The 16,364-nt window shown below is 30.2% G+C and overlaps 2 protein-coding genes and 1 pseudogene across 4 annotated transcripts; 2 read left to right on the top strand and 1 right to left on the bottom strand.

Moving 5' to 3' along the window:
* The first annotated feature begins 2,782 nt into the window (after positions 1-2,782).
* Positions 2,783-8,212, top strand: LOC112756375 (gamma-tubulin complex component 4 homolog; annotated as a pseudogene).
* Positions 8,213-8,256: 44 nt separating this feature from the next.
* On the bottom strand, positions 8,257-9,922 carry LOC112756382 (O-methyltransferase 1, chloroplastic-like). Of its 2 annotated transcripts, XM_025804976.3 has the most exons (4): positions 9,808-9,873; positions 9,596-9,724; positions 9,319-9,483; positions 8,257-8,513 (listed from the first exon to the last, which is right to left on the bottom strand). In XM_025804976.3, exons 1-4 carry the CDS (start codon positions 9,811-9,813, stop codon positions 8,442-8,444), a joined length of 372 nt encoding a protein of 123 aa, XP_025660761.1. In that variant the 5' UTR covers positions 9,814-9,873; the 3' UTR covers positions 8,257-8,441. The 2 variants fall into 2 exon arrangements, with proteins under 2 accessions (XP_025660761.1, XP_025660753.1); XM_025804968.3 differs by having other exon boundaries at positions 9,596-9,922.
* A 260-nt stretch (positions 9,923-10,182) lies between these two features.
* LOC112756395 (poly [ADP-ribose] polymerase 2-A-like) lies at positions 10,183-11,585 on the top strand. 2 transcript variants are annotated; one of them, XM_025804988.3, is made up of 3 exons: positions 10,183-10,370; positions 10,466-10,571; positions 10,662-10,863. In XM_025804988.3, exons 1-3 carry the CDS (start codon positions 10,312-10,314, stop codon positions 10,758-10,760), a joined length of 264 nt encoding a protein of 87 aa, XP_025660773.1. In that variant the 5' UTR covers positions 10,183-10,311; the 3' UTR covers positions 10,761-10,863. The 2 variants fall into 2 exon arrangements, 1 of the variants encoding a protein (XP_025660773.1); XR_011867188.1 differs by lacking the exon at positions 10,662-10,863 and adding an exon at positions 11,200-11,585 and having other exon boundaries at positions 10,234-10,370.
* Positions 11,586-16,364: the final 4,779 nt, after the last annotated feature.

The raw sequence follows: 16,364 nt of genomic DNA, 5'->3' as shown, positions 1-16,364 counted from the left end.
TACCCCACGAATAATATATAGTTTAATTTCATAACATTCTAAGCATGGTTGTTAATGTATGAGTGTTTGTGATTTGAAAACTATAGATCAAATGTCAGTTTATTGCATGTAAATCAGCCATTGATAGTTATATATTGATGAGGAGTGCTATACATACAAGTCATTTTTGTTTACAAGTTTTACAAGTTGGACCTAACACGCGCGTTACAGAAGAAGAAGCAGAAGAAGAAGAAGAAGAAGAAGCAGAAGAAGAAGAAGAAGTTGGGCCTAACACGTGCGTTACAGAAGAAGCGTGAATATAAATGGCTTTTATGATTTGTATGGAAAAGCGTTCTCTCTTTGCCTTCGATCTCCTTCTGTTTTTTTCGATTTTCATGGTTTCTGAAATTAAGTTTTGAAATTGTTTTGAAGATGATGGAACTTCAGAAATACACCCGAACGATTACAAAAATACACCCAAACGATTATAGAAATACATCCAAAAGATTACAGAAATACATCCAAACAGTTACAGAAATACACCCAAAGGATTTAAGAAATACACCCAATATAGGGAGAGACAGTATATTTCTTCTTGAAATTAATACACTCAAAGAATTATAGAAATACACCCAAAGGATTACAAAAATACACCCAAAGAATTTAAGAAATACACCCAAAATTCGTTGAAGTATATCTTATGCATAATTCAGAACTCTTTTTCTTTTTTCTCCTCATCTTCTGCTGCTGCTTCTTCTTCAAAAACGATTTCAGAGCTTGATGTTAAAAAATAATGGAAACCGAGAATAACAAAGAAAGAAAACAAAGAGAAAAGCACGTAAATGAAGAAGAAGAATAGGAAGAGGAAGAAGAACGTGTAGCAAGAAGAAGAAGAAGGAGAAAGAGAAGGCAAAAAACGTACCTTGAATAATATTTTTTCGTTTTTTCTAGTGATTTTGATGAAGGAGAAAGAGAAAACGAAGAGAAGAAATTTCAATAAAAAAAAGTGAGGAAGAGAAGAAAAAGAGACACAGAAAAAGAAGAAGAAGAAGAGGAAGAGGAAGAAAAAGAAAAAGAGGCACAGAAAAAACATGAAACAGCGTATTTATAAATAATTTGTATGACTTGTATAGAAAATCACTTGTACGTGGAGAATTACTCTATATTGATTTAGTAATATTTTTTTGGAGTGTAATACAAGTTAATGCTGCAAATGAACAAGGCCTATATATAGATTGTAATAATGTAATTGAAAATGATGAAATGTACATTAAATGTTTTCACCTTATTTTCTCTCATGGGAGGTTCTAGACTATAGTATATACTATATAAGATATAGGGAAACATTATGACAAATTGGGTAAGCAACTATGAAAATTATATTAGATGGAACAATAATTTTCACACAGACTTGTAACTATGTAACTATTTTACACTTTTTCAATCAATGTCATTTATACATGTACTTGAACCAACCATTCACTGTAATACACTTATAGTAAAAAAGTCGAATTAAAGCAATTGATAATAAACATATATTTTTTTATAAATTTAGTTCTCAATCTCAATACTCTTTTGAGAGCCATTTTAATGGATAATATATAAATAATTTTACAAATATTTAAAGTGTTTGGAGACATCTCAACCCAAAGTAATATTATCAATGTTAAAACTTTTTTAATCTCTTCATTGTACTCAGTAGTGAGATATTTAATATATTGTTTGCGGATGTTTGAACTTTGAACTAATATAAAAGTTGTAAAATTACTAAATGAGTTAAAGCGACTTGTAAAATATTGCCCGTACTAGTTTTTTGGAGTGGGGGAAATATTGCCTGTACCGAGTTTAATTTTGATACACTTAAAATATAAAATTATATACAGTCGTATAATTATATTCGTCTTTTTAAATGATTATTTATGTAGTTAATAAAAATAATATTTATTTTTAATGATGTAACATTATGTAATTAGATATATGTATAAAACTGTTTTACATTACAATACATTAAAATTAAACTTCCTTTAATTTTCTAACTAATTATTAGAGATGATTCAAAGTTTATTACAGCAATAGAGATAGGAAGACTTGTAATCTTACCAAAAAAAATTTAATTATAATAACACTCAGTTATGTTGGATTATTGGCCAAAAAGTAAAAAAGAAAAGTTAATAGTAAACATGGCGTTATCATAAATTTATACCTTAAAATAGTATATATCATAAAAATTTATAGCAAATATTTGTTTATAATTATTTCTTATAGTGAACGTATGTTTTAGTTTCTTATATAATTAAAAACAATTTTTGTAGTCGTTAGTTTTAGGATTTGTTTGGATGAGTTTTGGTTTTTTTAATAATTTTTTAAAAAAAATTTAAAAAATAAAAATAATTTTATGTTTTAAAATTTTTTATTTATTAATTATATTTAAATATAATAATATAAAAATATTTTTAATATATTTTATTTAAATATAAATTGTAAGTTTGTAGTTTCTAAAAAATTCTTTTGTTTTTTTCTAATACTTTTACCTTATCATTAAAAATTTGTCAATACGATAAAAAAATAGAAAAAAAATTCATTCTAATCATTTAATAACATCCAAACAAATCTTATTATCTACTTATAAAAAATGTTAAAAAATAATTTTTTAATACAGATTATTATTTTAAAAAATTTACAGTAAAATATAAAAGGCAATCTTTTCAGTAAAAAGTTAATTTTTTAAACCAAAATAATCACTTTTATTCTTTGTTTCTTTATTTTTAATTTTATATTAATTTTATTTTCTCCGAGCGGTTTCGAAGAAAAATGACTGAGCGTAGCAAAGGAAGCAAAGCCTGCAACTTTCGCTTTGGAGTTTGGACTCTCTCTTCCAACTTTCTTCTCAGCTGCACCAGCCACAATTTCTAATCACTCTCAATTCTCATTGTTATTGGTATATGGTTCCTGTATATAAAAGATGCCACTGTGGAGTTCCTGAACTCCAGACATGCATGCAAAGGTATATGGTTCTTTTCTCACAATATCCTTGTTATTGGTAAGATGCATGCTATGTCATTTCCAGCTATATGATCTGTATAAAATTTGGGTTTGTACAAGTCAATAAAATATTTACATATTTAACTTGTAAATATGTTAGGTTTAGTAATTGGTATAGTATATAATGTAGACAAATCATTGGAGTGAAGGGAAAAATTATCGAAGGCTATTGTGTTGGGTTGGGTTGCATTTTAGTGATGTTTTATTTTATTATGGTTTTTGAAATGCTAAGCTCTTTGTATTGACTTTGATCTCGCTCCCTGCTAATTAGTTGACCCTTTTGCGGTTATTGTTTTTCAAAGCTTAGGCTTCTTTGGCACACACATCAGGTGATGTATAATCAACTTGCTTCATGGATGGTTTATGGAATTCTTCAAGACCAGCATGGAGAGTTTTTCATTAGGAGGTAAAGCAATATTTTAGCTAGTATACTGTTGATATGCATGTATATGTCTCTTCAATTCTTTTAAAACTTTGCAGTTGTTTGGATAACGTTGAAGATTTCTGATTTCTTAGTCTCTGAGATCTGATATTTTCAATTACTTTGCAAATTATATACTTGACCTTATTCATTCTACACTTTAGGCAAGAAGATAGAGAGGTAGAGAATAGCTCATCTAATTCAGACATCTCTGACAAGTTGGCACGCATGTCAACTAATGATGCATCTCTATCTGATTGGCACTTGGGCTTTCATCCTTATTGGGTAATTACTCTAATTCTAATTCCTGACATGTGATTTAGTGTGTTTGTTTCAGATGAAAATTGTTCTAGTTGTTAATATATTGTGGTGTTAATTTTGCTTTTACTTTAAAGTGGCAGGATATGAAGGTTCATACAAATAAATTTCATAAATTTTCCAATACATGGACTTTATTTTTGAAACTCATGAGTTAATGAACTTTGCCAATTTATTTATACTTTTTGTTTTGCAGGATATGCTGCCAGAGTATATACCTATGCATGTTGCAGAATCAATTCTTTTTGCTGGTAAAGCTGTTAGGGTTCTACGGAATCCTAGCCCTTCCTTCCAGTCTGGGAATACTGTGAATCCTCAAATACCAAAAAGCTTTCAGAAAATACATGGATTAGCAGGGCGTTTTCATTTTCAGAGGGAGCCCCTAATTAATTCAGGAATGGGAGAAGATTTACTTCCACAAAATGAGTCGGATATGATTGAAGCAATGCTCCTCGACCTAAAGGTTTTCGTCTCCTAACCTATCACTTAACTGTATTCTTTATTCTAATTTTGTTATTTTATTGCCTTCTATTACACGTACGTTGGGTTGTTGGTGAACTTGTATAGTTCGGTTTACTTTGACAATGCTAACTGATTGATGGATTATGCCTTCTGATATGGATTCTCTTGCCCATTTTCCAACTAGGCTTAAGTTGCAAACTCATAGTTAGTTTTCCACAGGAATCATCTGAATTTCATAAAAGATCATTTGAATGTGCTGTGGACTCTATTCAGGCTATTGCAGCCAGTCGTCTCTGGCAGGTGCTTAACATCATATTTCAGTTCATATGTTCATTAGTATTTGGTGCATTTGCATTCTACACCATTCATGTTGATTCTCTCTGTCCACAGCTTGTGGTTGTACGAGCTGACTTGAATGGTCACTTGAAGGCCCTGAAAGACTATTTTCTTTTGGCAAAAGGAGATTTCTTCCAGGTAAAGTATGAAAAGTTATCTATACTACTAACATTTTTCTGCTGACTTGTGTTCATTCTTATTTTTTATTGATCTTTTTTATTCTTTGTATGAGGATCTTTTGTCCTCCTTGCCTTTTGTAATAACCTTTTCTAATTACTAATATTTTGTCTTTTCTGAAAAAAATACTGATACCTTTTATACATGCATCATTTTCTGTGCTAGTGTTTCCTCGAGGAAAGTCGCCAGCTAATGCATTTGCCACCTCGGCAATCAACTGCTGAAGCTGATCTTATGGTGCCATTTCAGCTGGTCAGTTAAATTTTGCATATGATCTTTACTTCTTGACGCGGTTCATCCTTTAACTATTTAAGCTTGTTCATGTTTTAACTACATCAATGAAAGCTGATTCCAATTCCTTGAAATGCAGGCTGCGTTAAAAACTATTGGTGAAGAAGATAAATATTTCTCTAAAGTATCCTTGCGGTAAGGTTCTGCCTTCATTTTTAGTTCTTCTGTTTAAGTTAGCTTGGAGCTGTTATGAAATGTGCTTTCCCTCTTCTAGGATGCCATCTTAAGGAATCACAGTTAGACCTTCCCCATTAGATGTATCAAGGGCAAACACTTCAGCAGATGGAAGCTCTGGTGCTTCTTCAGAGATGTCACTTGATGGTTGGGATGGTCTTGCCCTTGAGTATTCTGTTGACTGGCCTTTGCATTTGTTCTTTACTCAAGAAGTCCTCTCCAAGTAAGGTTTTACTCCTATAATATTGATGTTAACGGTGGATTCTTTCCTCTTCCTGTCCTGCTTAGATATACTCGATGTGATTGAATTCCCTTCTGAAATGATAAATTTAGAAATTGTTATGGCCTCATAAATGCAAACCGTGTCATCATGGCATATAGGAGATGTTGAATACCTTAAAGGGACCATTGGTTTAGGAGAGACATCTTTTGTAGAGGATATATCTTGTGAGAGATCATTGGTTATTAATTATGAATAAATCTTGACTATGGTCTTATTTTTAGTTTAAATGGTCAAGATTAATGAGTTCTTAAAATAAAATTAAAAAAGTCAAATGACTTTGTCTGTTAATTTTGACCATCTATGTGAGAATCAATAATTCTGCTCTCGTATTAGGAGTTAGGACAATAATGTGACATTACATGGCTTAATAAAACGATATTTTTCAATAGGTCACTAAATTTTGGCACAATTAACAGATATCTTAGAGTTTTCCAATACTTACTGCGGCTCAAACGAACACAAATGGAGTTAGAGAAACTGTGGGCATCTGTAATGCATCAATATCACCGTGATTTTGCCAAACGCAAAAAGGATTGAGCTAAGAGCCCAATGGCACAGCAGAAATCTCAGCGATCTCGACCAATGTGGCGTGTTGGAGAACATATGGCATTCTTGATCAGAAATCTCCAATTTTATATTCAGGTTGTTCTACATGACTTGATATTTATGCTAAAAATTTTAGATGACTGCGATAATCATTGTTAGAAGTTGTTGTGTGATCTATTACACTAGTTCAGTGCTGTTGTGCTAATTACATACTCGTGCACTTAATAACTTACTTAAAATGCTTCATATGAGCAGAAATGAAACAAATGGTGATCAACAGATCTTGTACAATTTATGTTCTTTTCATTTCTGCATATTTCATTTTTGCGAATATTTGTACAATACATTTACAAATTTTGATGCCATTTCAAATTTTATGGTTTTTCTACTGCTTGGGTTAGCATGAGTGATTTTTAAATGTAAATGTAAATTACTAGTTGTGGGCAGATACTTCTGTTGTATTGATAAAGAAGGCGGAGCGCTGGAAAAAAAAAAAATCTATTTCATGTTTTATAACCTCTGCTTTCCTTTGCAGGTGGATGTAATAGAGTCTCAATGGAATATCTTACAAACACATATCCAAGACTCTCATGACTTCACGGAACTTGTGGGGTTTCATGAAGAGTAATAATTCCTCAATTGCATGCTTTAAATTTTTTACATCTTATAGGTTGACGTAAATATGTATTATTGCCAAACTATTTAACGTGCAAATTTATTATGGTCATAAATGTATTCATTCAAATTAAATATGGCTTGTTGTTGACAATCAAATAACCAAGTATTACCAAATTTACAGCTTTGTTAGCTCGTTAAGGTTGCTATTTTTATTCCTTATGGGATATCCCCCCCCCCCCCCCCCCTTATTTTTTTTTTCCTAAATATTGCTTATTACAGCATCCTTAATACATTATGCTATGTCTCCAACAGGTATCTATTAGCCTTAATTTCGCAAACCTTCTTGGACATTGGTTCTGTGTCAAGGATACTGGATAGCATCATGAAGCTCTGCCTACAATTCTGCTGGAATCTTGAAAACCAAGATCATTGTTCAAATACTGTGGAACTGGAACACATAGCTGAGGTAATTGTGCATCACTGATCTTGTCAAATAACTCAACAATGAGTATAGCCATTATTCTCTCATACAGGTTATATATTGATTAGAGGTATGTCTGAAAATTTTTAGGTAAGGAAGAAATTAATAGATAATAACAACTAAGCCGTTTACCACTCTAGTTGAGATTGGTTATATGGATCATACACTGTCCTAAACCAGTCTCATTTAACTCAACCTTTTATTATTAAATCATTGTCTTCAATTTATATTCTTACGTTTGTTTAATTTCTATAGGAATTCAACAAGAAATCAAATTCCTTGTACACTATACTGCGCAGCAGCAGGCTTGCTGGGAGTCAGCGGGCTCCATTCTTCAGACGTTTTCTCTTGCGGTTAAATCTGAATTCCTTCTTCGAGGTAAATCAGTCATATAGATACTTGGTGTATATCTAGTTTCCTTTTCTATTCTCTGTTTTTTATTTCTTGTTTTCAGTCTTTAATACAGAAGTGCTTCCTTGTTTTAATCTGTTTTTATGTTTCTAAGATTATGTGAAAGAAATAACAAAAACAAGAAAATCCTGTCTTTCTGACTTAATTGTTTAGATCATTTTTCTTAATCGAGCTCTTGTTTTGTCCCTTAACAGGCAACTGCAAGGGGAGTTCTGAATGTTGTCAGACCACAGCTGTCGCTTCCTGTTTTGAATCAACAGTAAAGTTCTTCTGTTGTTTTTATAGGGGGTATTGACATGTGACCTTCGGTTGAGTACACTCGCATTATTCATCCGCTGCACCTTGATTCGAGGATGAGTTTTGGACTGTTGAGTGTTGACAATCAAGTTGCTATCTGCTGGCCATTTCCATTTGACCATCTTGCAACTGCCCTTTTGAAATTCCACTTCATTACTAACTCATTGATTTATTTTACTGTAAATACAATTCAGTTTGGTGGTTTCATGCGTGTGGTAGCTGTTAGGTGGATATTTTGTTGTCTTAGTAGTGTGAGAGCTATGAGCAGTGATTGGTGTATATAGTGTCACTTTTCTTTTTTTAACTTATTTTAAGGTTTATTGAAGTTTCTGTTATTTTTCACTAGAGATACTTTATTAACAAGTTTATTCTCACTCTTAATGTTCTGTGAGCGTCTAAATTTTCATGGAAATTGCCATTTTTCATTTGCCTAGCAAAGGATCACATTAAATCAAATTGACTCTTTTTACAAGTTTGCATAATGAAGGTTATTCACTGAGCAAACTGGCACTTGATAGTTGACAATTTGAATATGCTCAATCAAATTATAGACTTACAATTACGCATGCAAACTTCCAACACTAGAGAAATATATCTAATTACTTCTATAACTCTTCAAAGCCTTCTTCATCCCCTCCATCCTCTACCCTTTGGAATTGTCTTCTCCATGTTTCCATCTGCCAAAATATCGATGCCTTATAGTCACTTGAGTTTTACAATGTCAATTGTAAATACAATATGAAATGAAAATTGGTATCATATAAAAAGGCTTGATCTCTGTAGAAACTAGAAACCATCCATTATTGATGTCTTCTCATGACCAAAAACCATATAGATGTGAAAAATAGGGTAAATTAGATTTCACTATTTGGAGTTACATGATATTATACACGACACATCTCTTGGCAAGATATCAAAAACATACGAAAAAAATTGGGTAATAATAATAATAATAGATAAGATTTTTGTTTTTTTAAGTTCTTAAAAATATTTTACTTAATTTTCAAGTTTTGCCGAACAATCCCGCTACGTTACCAACAACATTTCTGCCAACATCTGCCAACTCTTATTTATAAGTGTGTTTAATGGAAGTGTCTTTGTGGATGTGTCTAATAAAAATGTCTTTTTTATAGCTGTGGTTAATAGAAGTGTCTTTATAGATATATTTTTTTGGATGTGTCTCTTTATATGTGTGTTTAAAATATAATAATTAATCATTGTTGGCAATAAGTTGGCAGATAATATGTTGGTACTTATACTTTTCCTTTGCCGAATAATCAAAGTTGCTGACATGACATCATTAGAGGAGAAAACATGGCTTAAACTCAATGTAAAAGATGTTGGTATCAACTTTTATATAATAAAAATAAATAGATAAATAGATGTTATTTAACAGAAATCTTAAAGAGAAGTTAGTGTACAATTTTACCAAGGAGTGAGGCCAAGAAAAGACAAATTTGTAGTGAAGAGAAGATGTCTCACCTGATCATCTGAAAGTCGCAGTTGTTCAGCAACAAACAGCTTGTTACTGTAATGTGCTGAACCAAATTCTTCTTTTGAACTTTCAGAAACTCCTTTATGATTAACCATTTCAACACGAAAGCCGTTGCTCATGACTAATTTATCCAGCCATTGCTTTCTGTTGGACTGTATATGGCATCAGCAGAAAAAAGCTTGTTTGCTTAGAAAATTTGGTACATTCATAACTCAATGCATCTTAACATAACTCAATTTACTTGAAAGTTAACAGCAAACTAACCTTGATTTCTGTTTCTGCATCAGATAAATATGTAGGCAACTCTCCCAGAAAAAAGCTTCCCTCCATGGCCAAACTGCTTAACATTGACAAAACTTCTTCAAAATTTGCCAATGTCATCATAGGAAACCCCTGCAGGAATAAACTTCCATGATTTGCCAACTTTGTTTGGAGTTCAATTGTCATTAATGTGGTAGAATTATAAACATAATCACCTGCATAGCCCATATACTTGGCCTACTACCAATATATCCTCTAAGTTGCAAACTTAGCTTTATGTCAGATGATTCCAAAGGAATATGATAGAATAAGCTACCTTTGGGAACCTTAGCCCCAAAGTAATTTAAGAATTTATGTATTAGTTTATTATAGCACTACCTTTGGTATCTTTTATAATATAATTGGTTAATTTATTGTGGGAAATTATGAAATTGATATTGAATTGATTAAATAGATGCTATTCTTTATGATTAGTACAAATGCGGTTATATGAATAGATGTTTTTCTCTATATTATTACAAACTAAGTTTAGTATTGATATCGACAAATTTATAAAAAACTTAAAAGCTTATATGTCATTCACTTACTATAATACTAGTTTAGTTTCTCCTTTTATATAGATTTGTTTTTTTTGTGCATTGTGTCATTACTTATACTGATATTCATCTTCATGAGAGTGTGATTTTTTATTACCTGTATTCTAGGTTGCACTTGGTGACATGGCTGAACTTCTAACAGCAAAGTATGATGCTGATAAGTTGCCTGAAGGAAAACTTAGGTTTGTTTCTCCAATTCCTCAATTGTTAATATTTAAGTATTTTAAGTGGCCAAGTGGAGTTTTCTAACTGAAATGTTTGCATTCTCATGCTGCAGCACAAAAGGAGTAGGAGGAACATCACCAGATTTTTCTGAAGCCCAGGCACTTGAGGACGGGGTTGTTGTTTCCCTAGGAAATCCCAAGAAAAATCCAAGCTTTAAGGTAGGCTAAGATTTTAAATTTCAACAGCAGATTTCTTCATTATTATACTTTGATTTTTTATATTTATTCTGTTATCACTTTGCATTGCAGGGTTCTCTTTTGTACAATGAGTACATTGTTTATAATGTGGAACAAATTAAGATGCGCTATGTTGTTCATGTAAATTTCAACTTTAAGCCACGACACTAATGGTCAAAAATGTATGAACTTATACATATCTTTACTGAGAGAAAAGGTTTGCACTTTTTCTGCTATTTTGAAGAAAAATGTTTTAAACAAGGGTAAAAAAATGTTATGCCCTCATTGAATTAGACCATGGTTTACCATTATAAACTACACACATTAGTGAGTGGTTTATAACTGATAATACACAATAGAGTGAGTCAAAAGGAACAAAGAGAAATCAGGATATCTACTGAGATAGAATTAATAGAAGCAAGAAGTGTCAACTATATCTAAAACACTCACTCCTTGGTTTTTTGCATGGTTTTTTGTGAACTCTAATGCCTGAAAAGGAAACTCTGGGTGGTGCACGCCAATGACTGTGTATATCCCCATATAAAACATGCATAGTTTTCATTTTGTTCACTTTTGTGCTTCATTTAAACACACACATCAATTGCTGTAGAATTTCAGCTGCTTGGGAGCATGATTGAGTTTTAAAAGCCTTTGAATCGAAGGGTGGTGCCTGACCAAATAAAGCATTTTCATTTTTCAACATACCCAACCCAAGTGCATGGTGCACACTGCACACGCCAATATTAAAGACCCTTAGATTTGATAATGACCTCATCCAGAATCTATGTTCTTATCCCACAAGATAGTGGATTGGCCAACGTTCTTACAAGCCCCATAACTGCTCTAATATATGTATAATACATGGAACTAGACCTACTAACACCATATTGGTAGAGTGGTGTTGATTTCTTTCTACTGATCTCATGTTCCTCTCTTGGATGATGTTTAGTGAGTGTTTTTTAGAATAAAAATGGACATTTCGCTTGTCATTTTATTCTTTTTTTCCTCGAAACAGGTTTGTGTCTCTTAAAATCTCTGTATTTGGGGACTTATACAAATGTTATGAAGAAGTTGTAATTCTTCAATATGGATTAGATTGAATTCTTAATAATAAAGCTAGATTATTATGGGTGGGTCGAGTGACCAGCTCATCCTTCCGTTTAAATAAGTGTTGGGGGGTCGAATCTTGCATTGTGGATATAGCAACTCATTGGCCAGTGACAGATCCTTAAATTTATTGTTCAAATCCACGACAGATTAGTTTTTGGCTTGTCAGGATGGGAACACTATGCGCAACCAAAAAAAAAGCTAGATTATTAGTTACAAAGTAAAACCCCAAGAAAGAGAGATATCACCCTTCTCCTTCAAAGTAGACCTTACGGTTCTTTAATGCATTGATATATGAGTGCTTGTGAAAATTTAGTAGGAATAGAGTGTGACATGTTTCATGGTTTTTCCTTTGTGCATAATTGAATTGGCATGGTAGAACAGCAAAGTAGGGGTGGTGGTAGTAATGATGGGGTTGCTGCTTGTGTATGTAAGATTTGACCTATGTAGAAAAACTAAACTAGGATTTAAACCATTGCTGCACGGCACACCTTCGTAGCATGCTATTCATCAAACTTTGCAATGTTTCATTACTCCCTCCTCACCACTTCTTCTTAGGGAATTCTCTGTTGTGAAACTAGCTTCCTTCTTTGCCCCTACCTTTGTATCCTTTTTTATGCGATAAAAGTTGGAAGCAGCAGAATTATCGGGTCGGGATTGGATCGGTTTTGAGTGAATTTGAGAATCGAATCGATTAAATTTGTTCGGTTTAGATTGAATTGTGTTAGTGTATTTTTTGTGATTGGACTCGATTAAAATTAAATTTGTGAGAAAAATTGAAAAAGAAAAAATGGAAAAAAAATTATGTAACACTTGAAAATAAAAATAAAAAGAGAAATGGTGGCTCAAGTGAGATTAAGATTAGTAAAAGTTATATATTATATATTTTATTTTTTAATATAATATATTAGGTTATTGGCGAATCAATTCAGATTCTGCAACTACAACTCTGATACATGAATCAATTAAGGTCGAGTATAATATGATTTTATTCGTTACCTATTGGGTAAAATGCCTAATATATATAATTGGGTAATCAGATTATCTGTACTTGTTTACACCTCTAGTTGAAAGTGGTTTTTGTATTAAAAAGAAAACTAAGGGTTAATAATTAAATCAGTATCTAATTAATGAGGCATTCTTTAAATTTGTCTCTAAAATATTTTTTTAATCAAATTGATCTTTTAAATATTATAATTAATCATATTTGTCTTCTAATTATCTTATTAACAATTTTTATCAACCATTGATGATCTAAAATGTTAGTTGACAACATATACATAATAGCTAACATGTCTAATTGGATGCTGACTAAATATATTTATAAAAATTTATTAATTTAGTCTCTTTTACCAATTACATAAAACCTGTACTGAATTTGACTTAACAACTAAATTGATAAATTTTTATAAACATATTTTGTTAGCGTCTAATTGGATATGTCATGTGTGATATATGCTATCAATCAGTATTTTGCATTATCAATAATTGACGAAAATTTTTTAATGGAGTAATTAAATGACAAATTTGAAAAATGCTCAATTTTTTAAAGACTTAGACTATTAATCTAAAAAGCCAAAGTATTCATATGAATCATAGGTTAGCAAAAGTGTAATTATCCTTTTGACTATGCACTAATCTAAGATAATCGCTAATTAATTAATGTACATAAATAAACAATTTTTCATATTTTATCTAATAATAAATGAATTATGAGTAGATAATAATATAAGTCAAGTTAGTTCTTTTATTAATTTTTTTAATATATCACCACATGATAGGTTAAAAATGTGATATGTGATAGACTTAACACATTAACAATTATAAGAAATATATTAGTAAAAATAATAAAAAACTAATTTAACTTAAATATGATCTTTAAAAAATAAATTATTATATATATGTATTATTTTATTAATTTTTAATATATATTTCATATGAGTAACTAATATGAAAAGTGAATTTAATATATAGAGTATGATACTATGATTGTATCCATATACAAGTACCATTCACACAAGGTAAAAAGCACATGAATAATGACGTAAGTATTTGAATTAGAAATGGATAGGGTTAGCCTTTGGATTTGATGTAGCTACAAGTCTAGAAGGTTGCTACATGGTGTTTATTATCAGGCCAATTTTATAGTGCCTATAAATATTTTTTGTAGTAAATTTTAATATTTAAAAATTATTTATTTTTATATTTTTTAAATTAAATAATAATTTTTAATTTTTTTAAATAAATAGACACTACTTTTTAGACACTATAGCATTCACGTTATTATTAAGTACGAAGTAGGAGGCAGGCGTGAAGTATATTGAGTCCATGATGGGCAGTGTTTTAGTATTAATGTCAAGTCATTGAAATTCTTGTGCTGTTAAAAACTCACCAAAAACATTAGAAAGAAAAGGTAAAGGCCTATTACACATAGAGAATGATATCCACAACTTTCTCTAAAACTCACACATGCAAATGATGCAATAATACTTGAAAACTTTGCATGCCAACACGCAAAACCCAAACCTATCTGCACTCTTACATTATGAAGTCTTCCCTTCCTTGTTGCTTCCACCATTCAATCCAATTCTTTTCAAGGATTTCTATTTGATTGAATTTGTAGATATTTTTTATGATTTATGAATAAAATTTTTTAATTTTTACGATAAAATTGATTTGAACAAATACAAGTTAACATGAGATCAAATTTGTCTTTAAATTATTTTTATTATCATAAATGATTATGAAAAATTATTTTTATTAAAATTTATTATCTAAAATTGTTTTATGTTTTACTATTATATTATTTTTTAAATCAAAATAATATGATTAGGGACGAATTTATGCATTAGAATTTCAAAAATTATTTAGTAGTTCTTAATAATAATGGTTAGTTGTTCCTACTACATAAGTAATTTTGACTCCACTCTAGTAAATTATTATCAAAATTATTTTATTAACTTTAACTCTAGTAATATATAAAATTATGTTAAATTAATTTAAAATTAAAGATGTTGATTTAACTTATTTTAATATTAAATTTTAAACAAAAATATTTTATTGAATCAACAGTGAAAAGATTATTTAATTTTTTTAAAATATAAAATCTAAAAGAATAAAATTTTAAATTATTTGTTATTATAGTAAAATTGTAAAAATTATTGTCATGTTATGAATATTTTGTTTTCACTATTCAAATTTTTTAGATTTATTCGTCACTAAATATGACCAATGTTATTATTTGTTAAAATTTACCAACATATTTTATCTATTCTTAAATTGGAATAGCTATATTTGTATCTAGAAATAATTTTATGTTTTTTTTTTTTAGTTTAAACACTTAATAAATCTGCTAAAGATAGATAAAAAAAATGTATAATTAAATATACAATATCTTGTTACAACAATGATAAATTCATTAGTTTAAAATAATTTATAATATTTTTTATTAAAAGATAAATAATAAAAAATTTACTAAAAAAAATAAAATACAATTTATACTTATTATTATGTACGTATAAATACTATTGTATATAATTAATTTGATTGATTAGTTATAATTTAATATGGTACGGTCAAACAAAATATTAAAATATCCTATCTCTCTCTCTCCAAAGTTTTGGACCTAGCTATATAAATAGTGAGTCATTCCCTCGGCTAAGTTCAACTTCAACATCTAAATTCACTTTGTCTCATCAACTTCTCAAGGCTTGTGGAATGTCTTCTTCTTCATTGAGTGAATAGTTCTTGTTGGAGAAGCAGGGCACGTGCAAAATTTTTTTGATTTTTATAGTCGAAATTATTTTGTTGCACGTGTTCTTTTTCTCTAACACGGATTTTTTACTCTTTTATTCTACTATCATGTTATCGTTTAGATACAACATTGAGTTTGAATAATGGCGCTTCATGAAGTATAAAATCGGTTTGTTTCTTCCTTCTATATTTGTGCTTGTTCATAGGTAGCATTCATACATACCATGATATGTTTAAAGGAGAAGCAATTTTCATATATGAGATTCAGAATCATGTTACATGTAACTCGCTTGATTTCATTAGATGTGTTACAATGACTTAAACTTAAGTTTTTATCCACTTCAAATCATGGTTTTGACGAGAGAAAATTAGAATCCTAACACCCTAAAAGATGAAATGAATTTGTATATTATTATATCAATTTATTAATGACTACCCCACGAATAATATATAGTTTAATTTCATAACATTCTAAACATGGTTGTTAATGTATGAGTGTTTGTGGTTTAAAAACTATAGACCAAATGTCAGCTTAGTGCATGTAAATCAGCCATTGGTAGTTATATATTGATTTAGTAATATTTTTTTGGAGTGTAATACAAGTTAATGCTGCAAATGAAGGAGGCCTATGTATAGATTGTAATAATATAATTGAAAATGATGAAATGTACATTAAATGTTTTCACCTTATTTTCTCCCATGGGAGGTTCTAGACTATAGTGTATAGTATATAGGGAAATATTATGACAAATTAGGGTAAGCAACTATGAAATTTATATTAGATGGAATAATTTTCACAAACACTTGTTGATGCTAGTTTAACTATGTAACTATTTTACACTTCGAAAAAGTTTAGAAGGCCAACACTTTTATTAAAATTTGGCTAGCACTTAGTTAGTTTAAAAAAAAGAGTAA

The sequence above is a fragment of the Arachis hypogaea genome, chromosome 2 (assembly GCF_003086295.3).
Source record: "Arachis hypogaea cultivar Tifrunner chromosome 2, arahy.Tifrunner.gnm2.J5K5, whole genome shotgun sequence".
In the NCBI taxonomy this organism is placed as follows: domain Eukaryota; kingdom Viridiplantae; phylum Streptophyta; class Magnoliopsida; order Fabales; family Fabaceae; genus Arachis; species Arachis hypogaea.
This window is presented reverse-complemented; position numbering and strand designations above follow the sequence as displayed.

Excerpts from the sequence above, each read along its gene's own strand:
- LOC112756382 (XM_025804968.3), bottom strand. The coding sequence starts at position 9,820 with ATGGGCTATGCAGGTGATTATGTTTATAATTCTACCACATTAATGACA. Across the intron at positions 9,484-9,595 it reads ATGCAGAAACAGAAATCAAG|TCCAACAGAAAGCAATGGCT; the intron begins GTTAGTTTGCTG and ends TGCCATATACAG. Across the intron at positions 8,514-9,318 it reads TGCGACTTTCAGATGATCAG|ATGGAAACATGGAGAAGACA; the intron begins GTGAGACATCTT and ends ATATTTTGGCAG.
- LOC112756395 (XM_025804988.3), top strand. The coding sequence starts at position 10,312 with ATGGCTGAACTTCTAACAGCAAAGTATGATGCTGATAAGTTGCCTGAA. Across the intron at positions 10,371-10,465 it reads TTGCCTGAAGGAAAACTTAG|CACAAAAGGAGTAGGAGGAA; the intron begins GTTTGTTTCTCC and ends CTCATGCTGCAG. Across the intron at positions 10,572-10,661 it reads AGAAAAATCCAAGCTTTAAG|GGTTCTCTTTTGTACAATGA; the intron begins GTAGGCTAAGAT and ends TTTGCATTGCAG.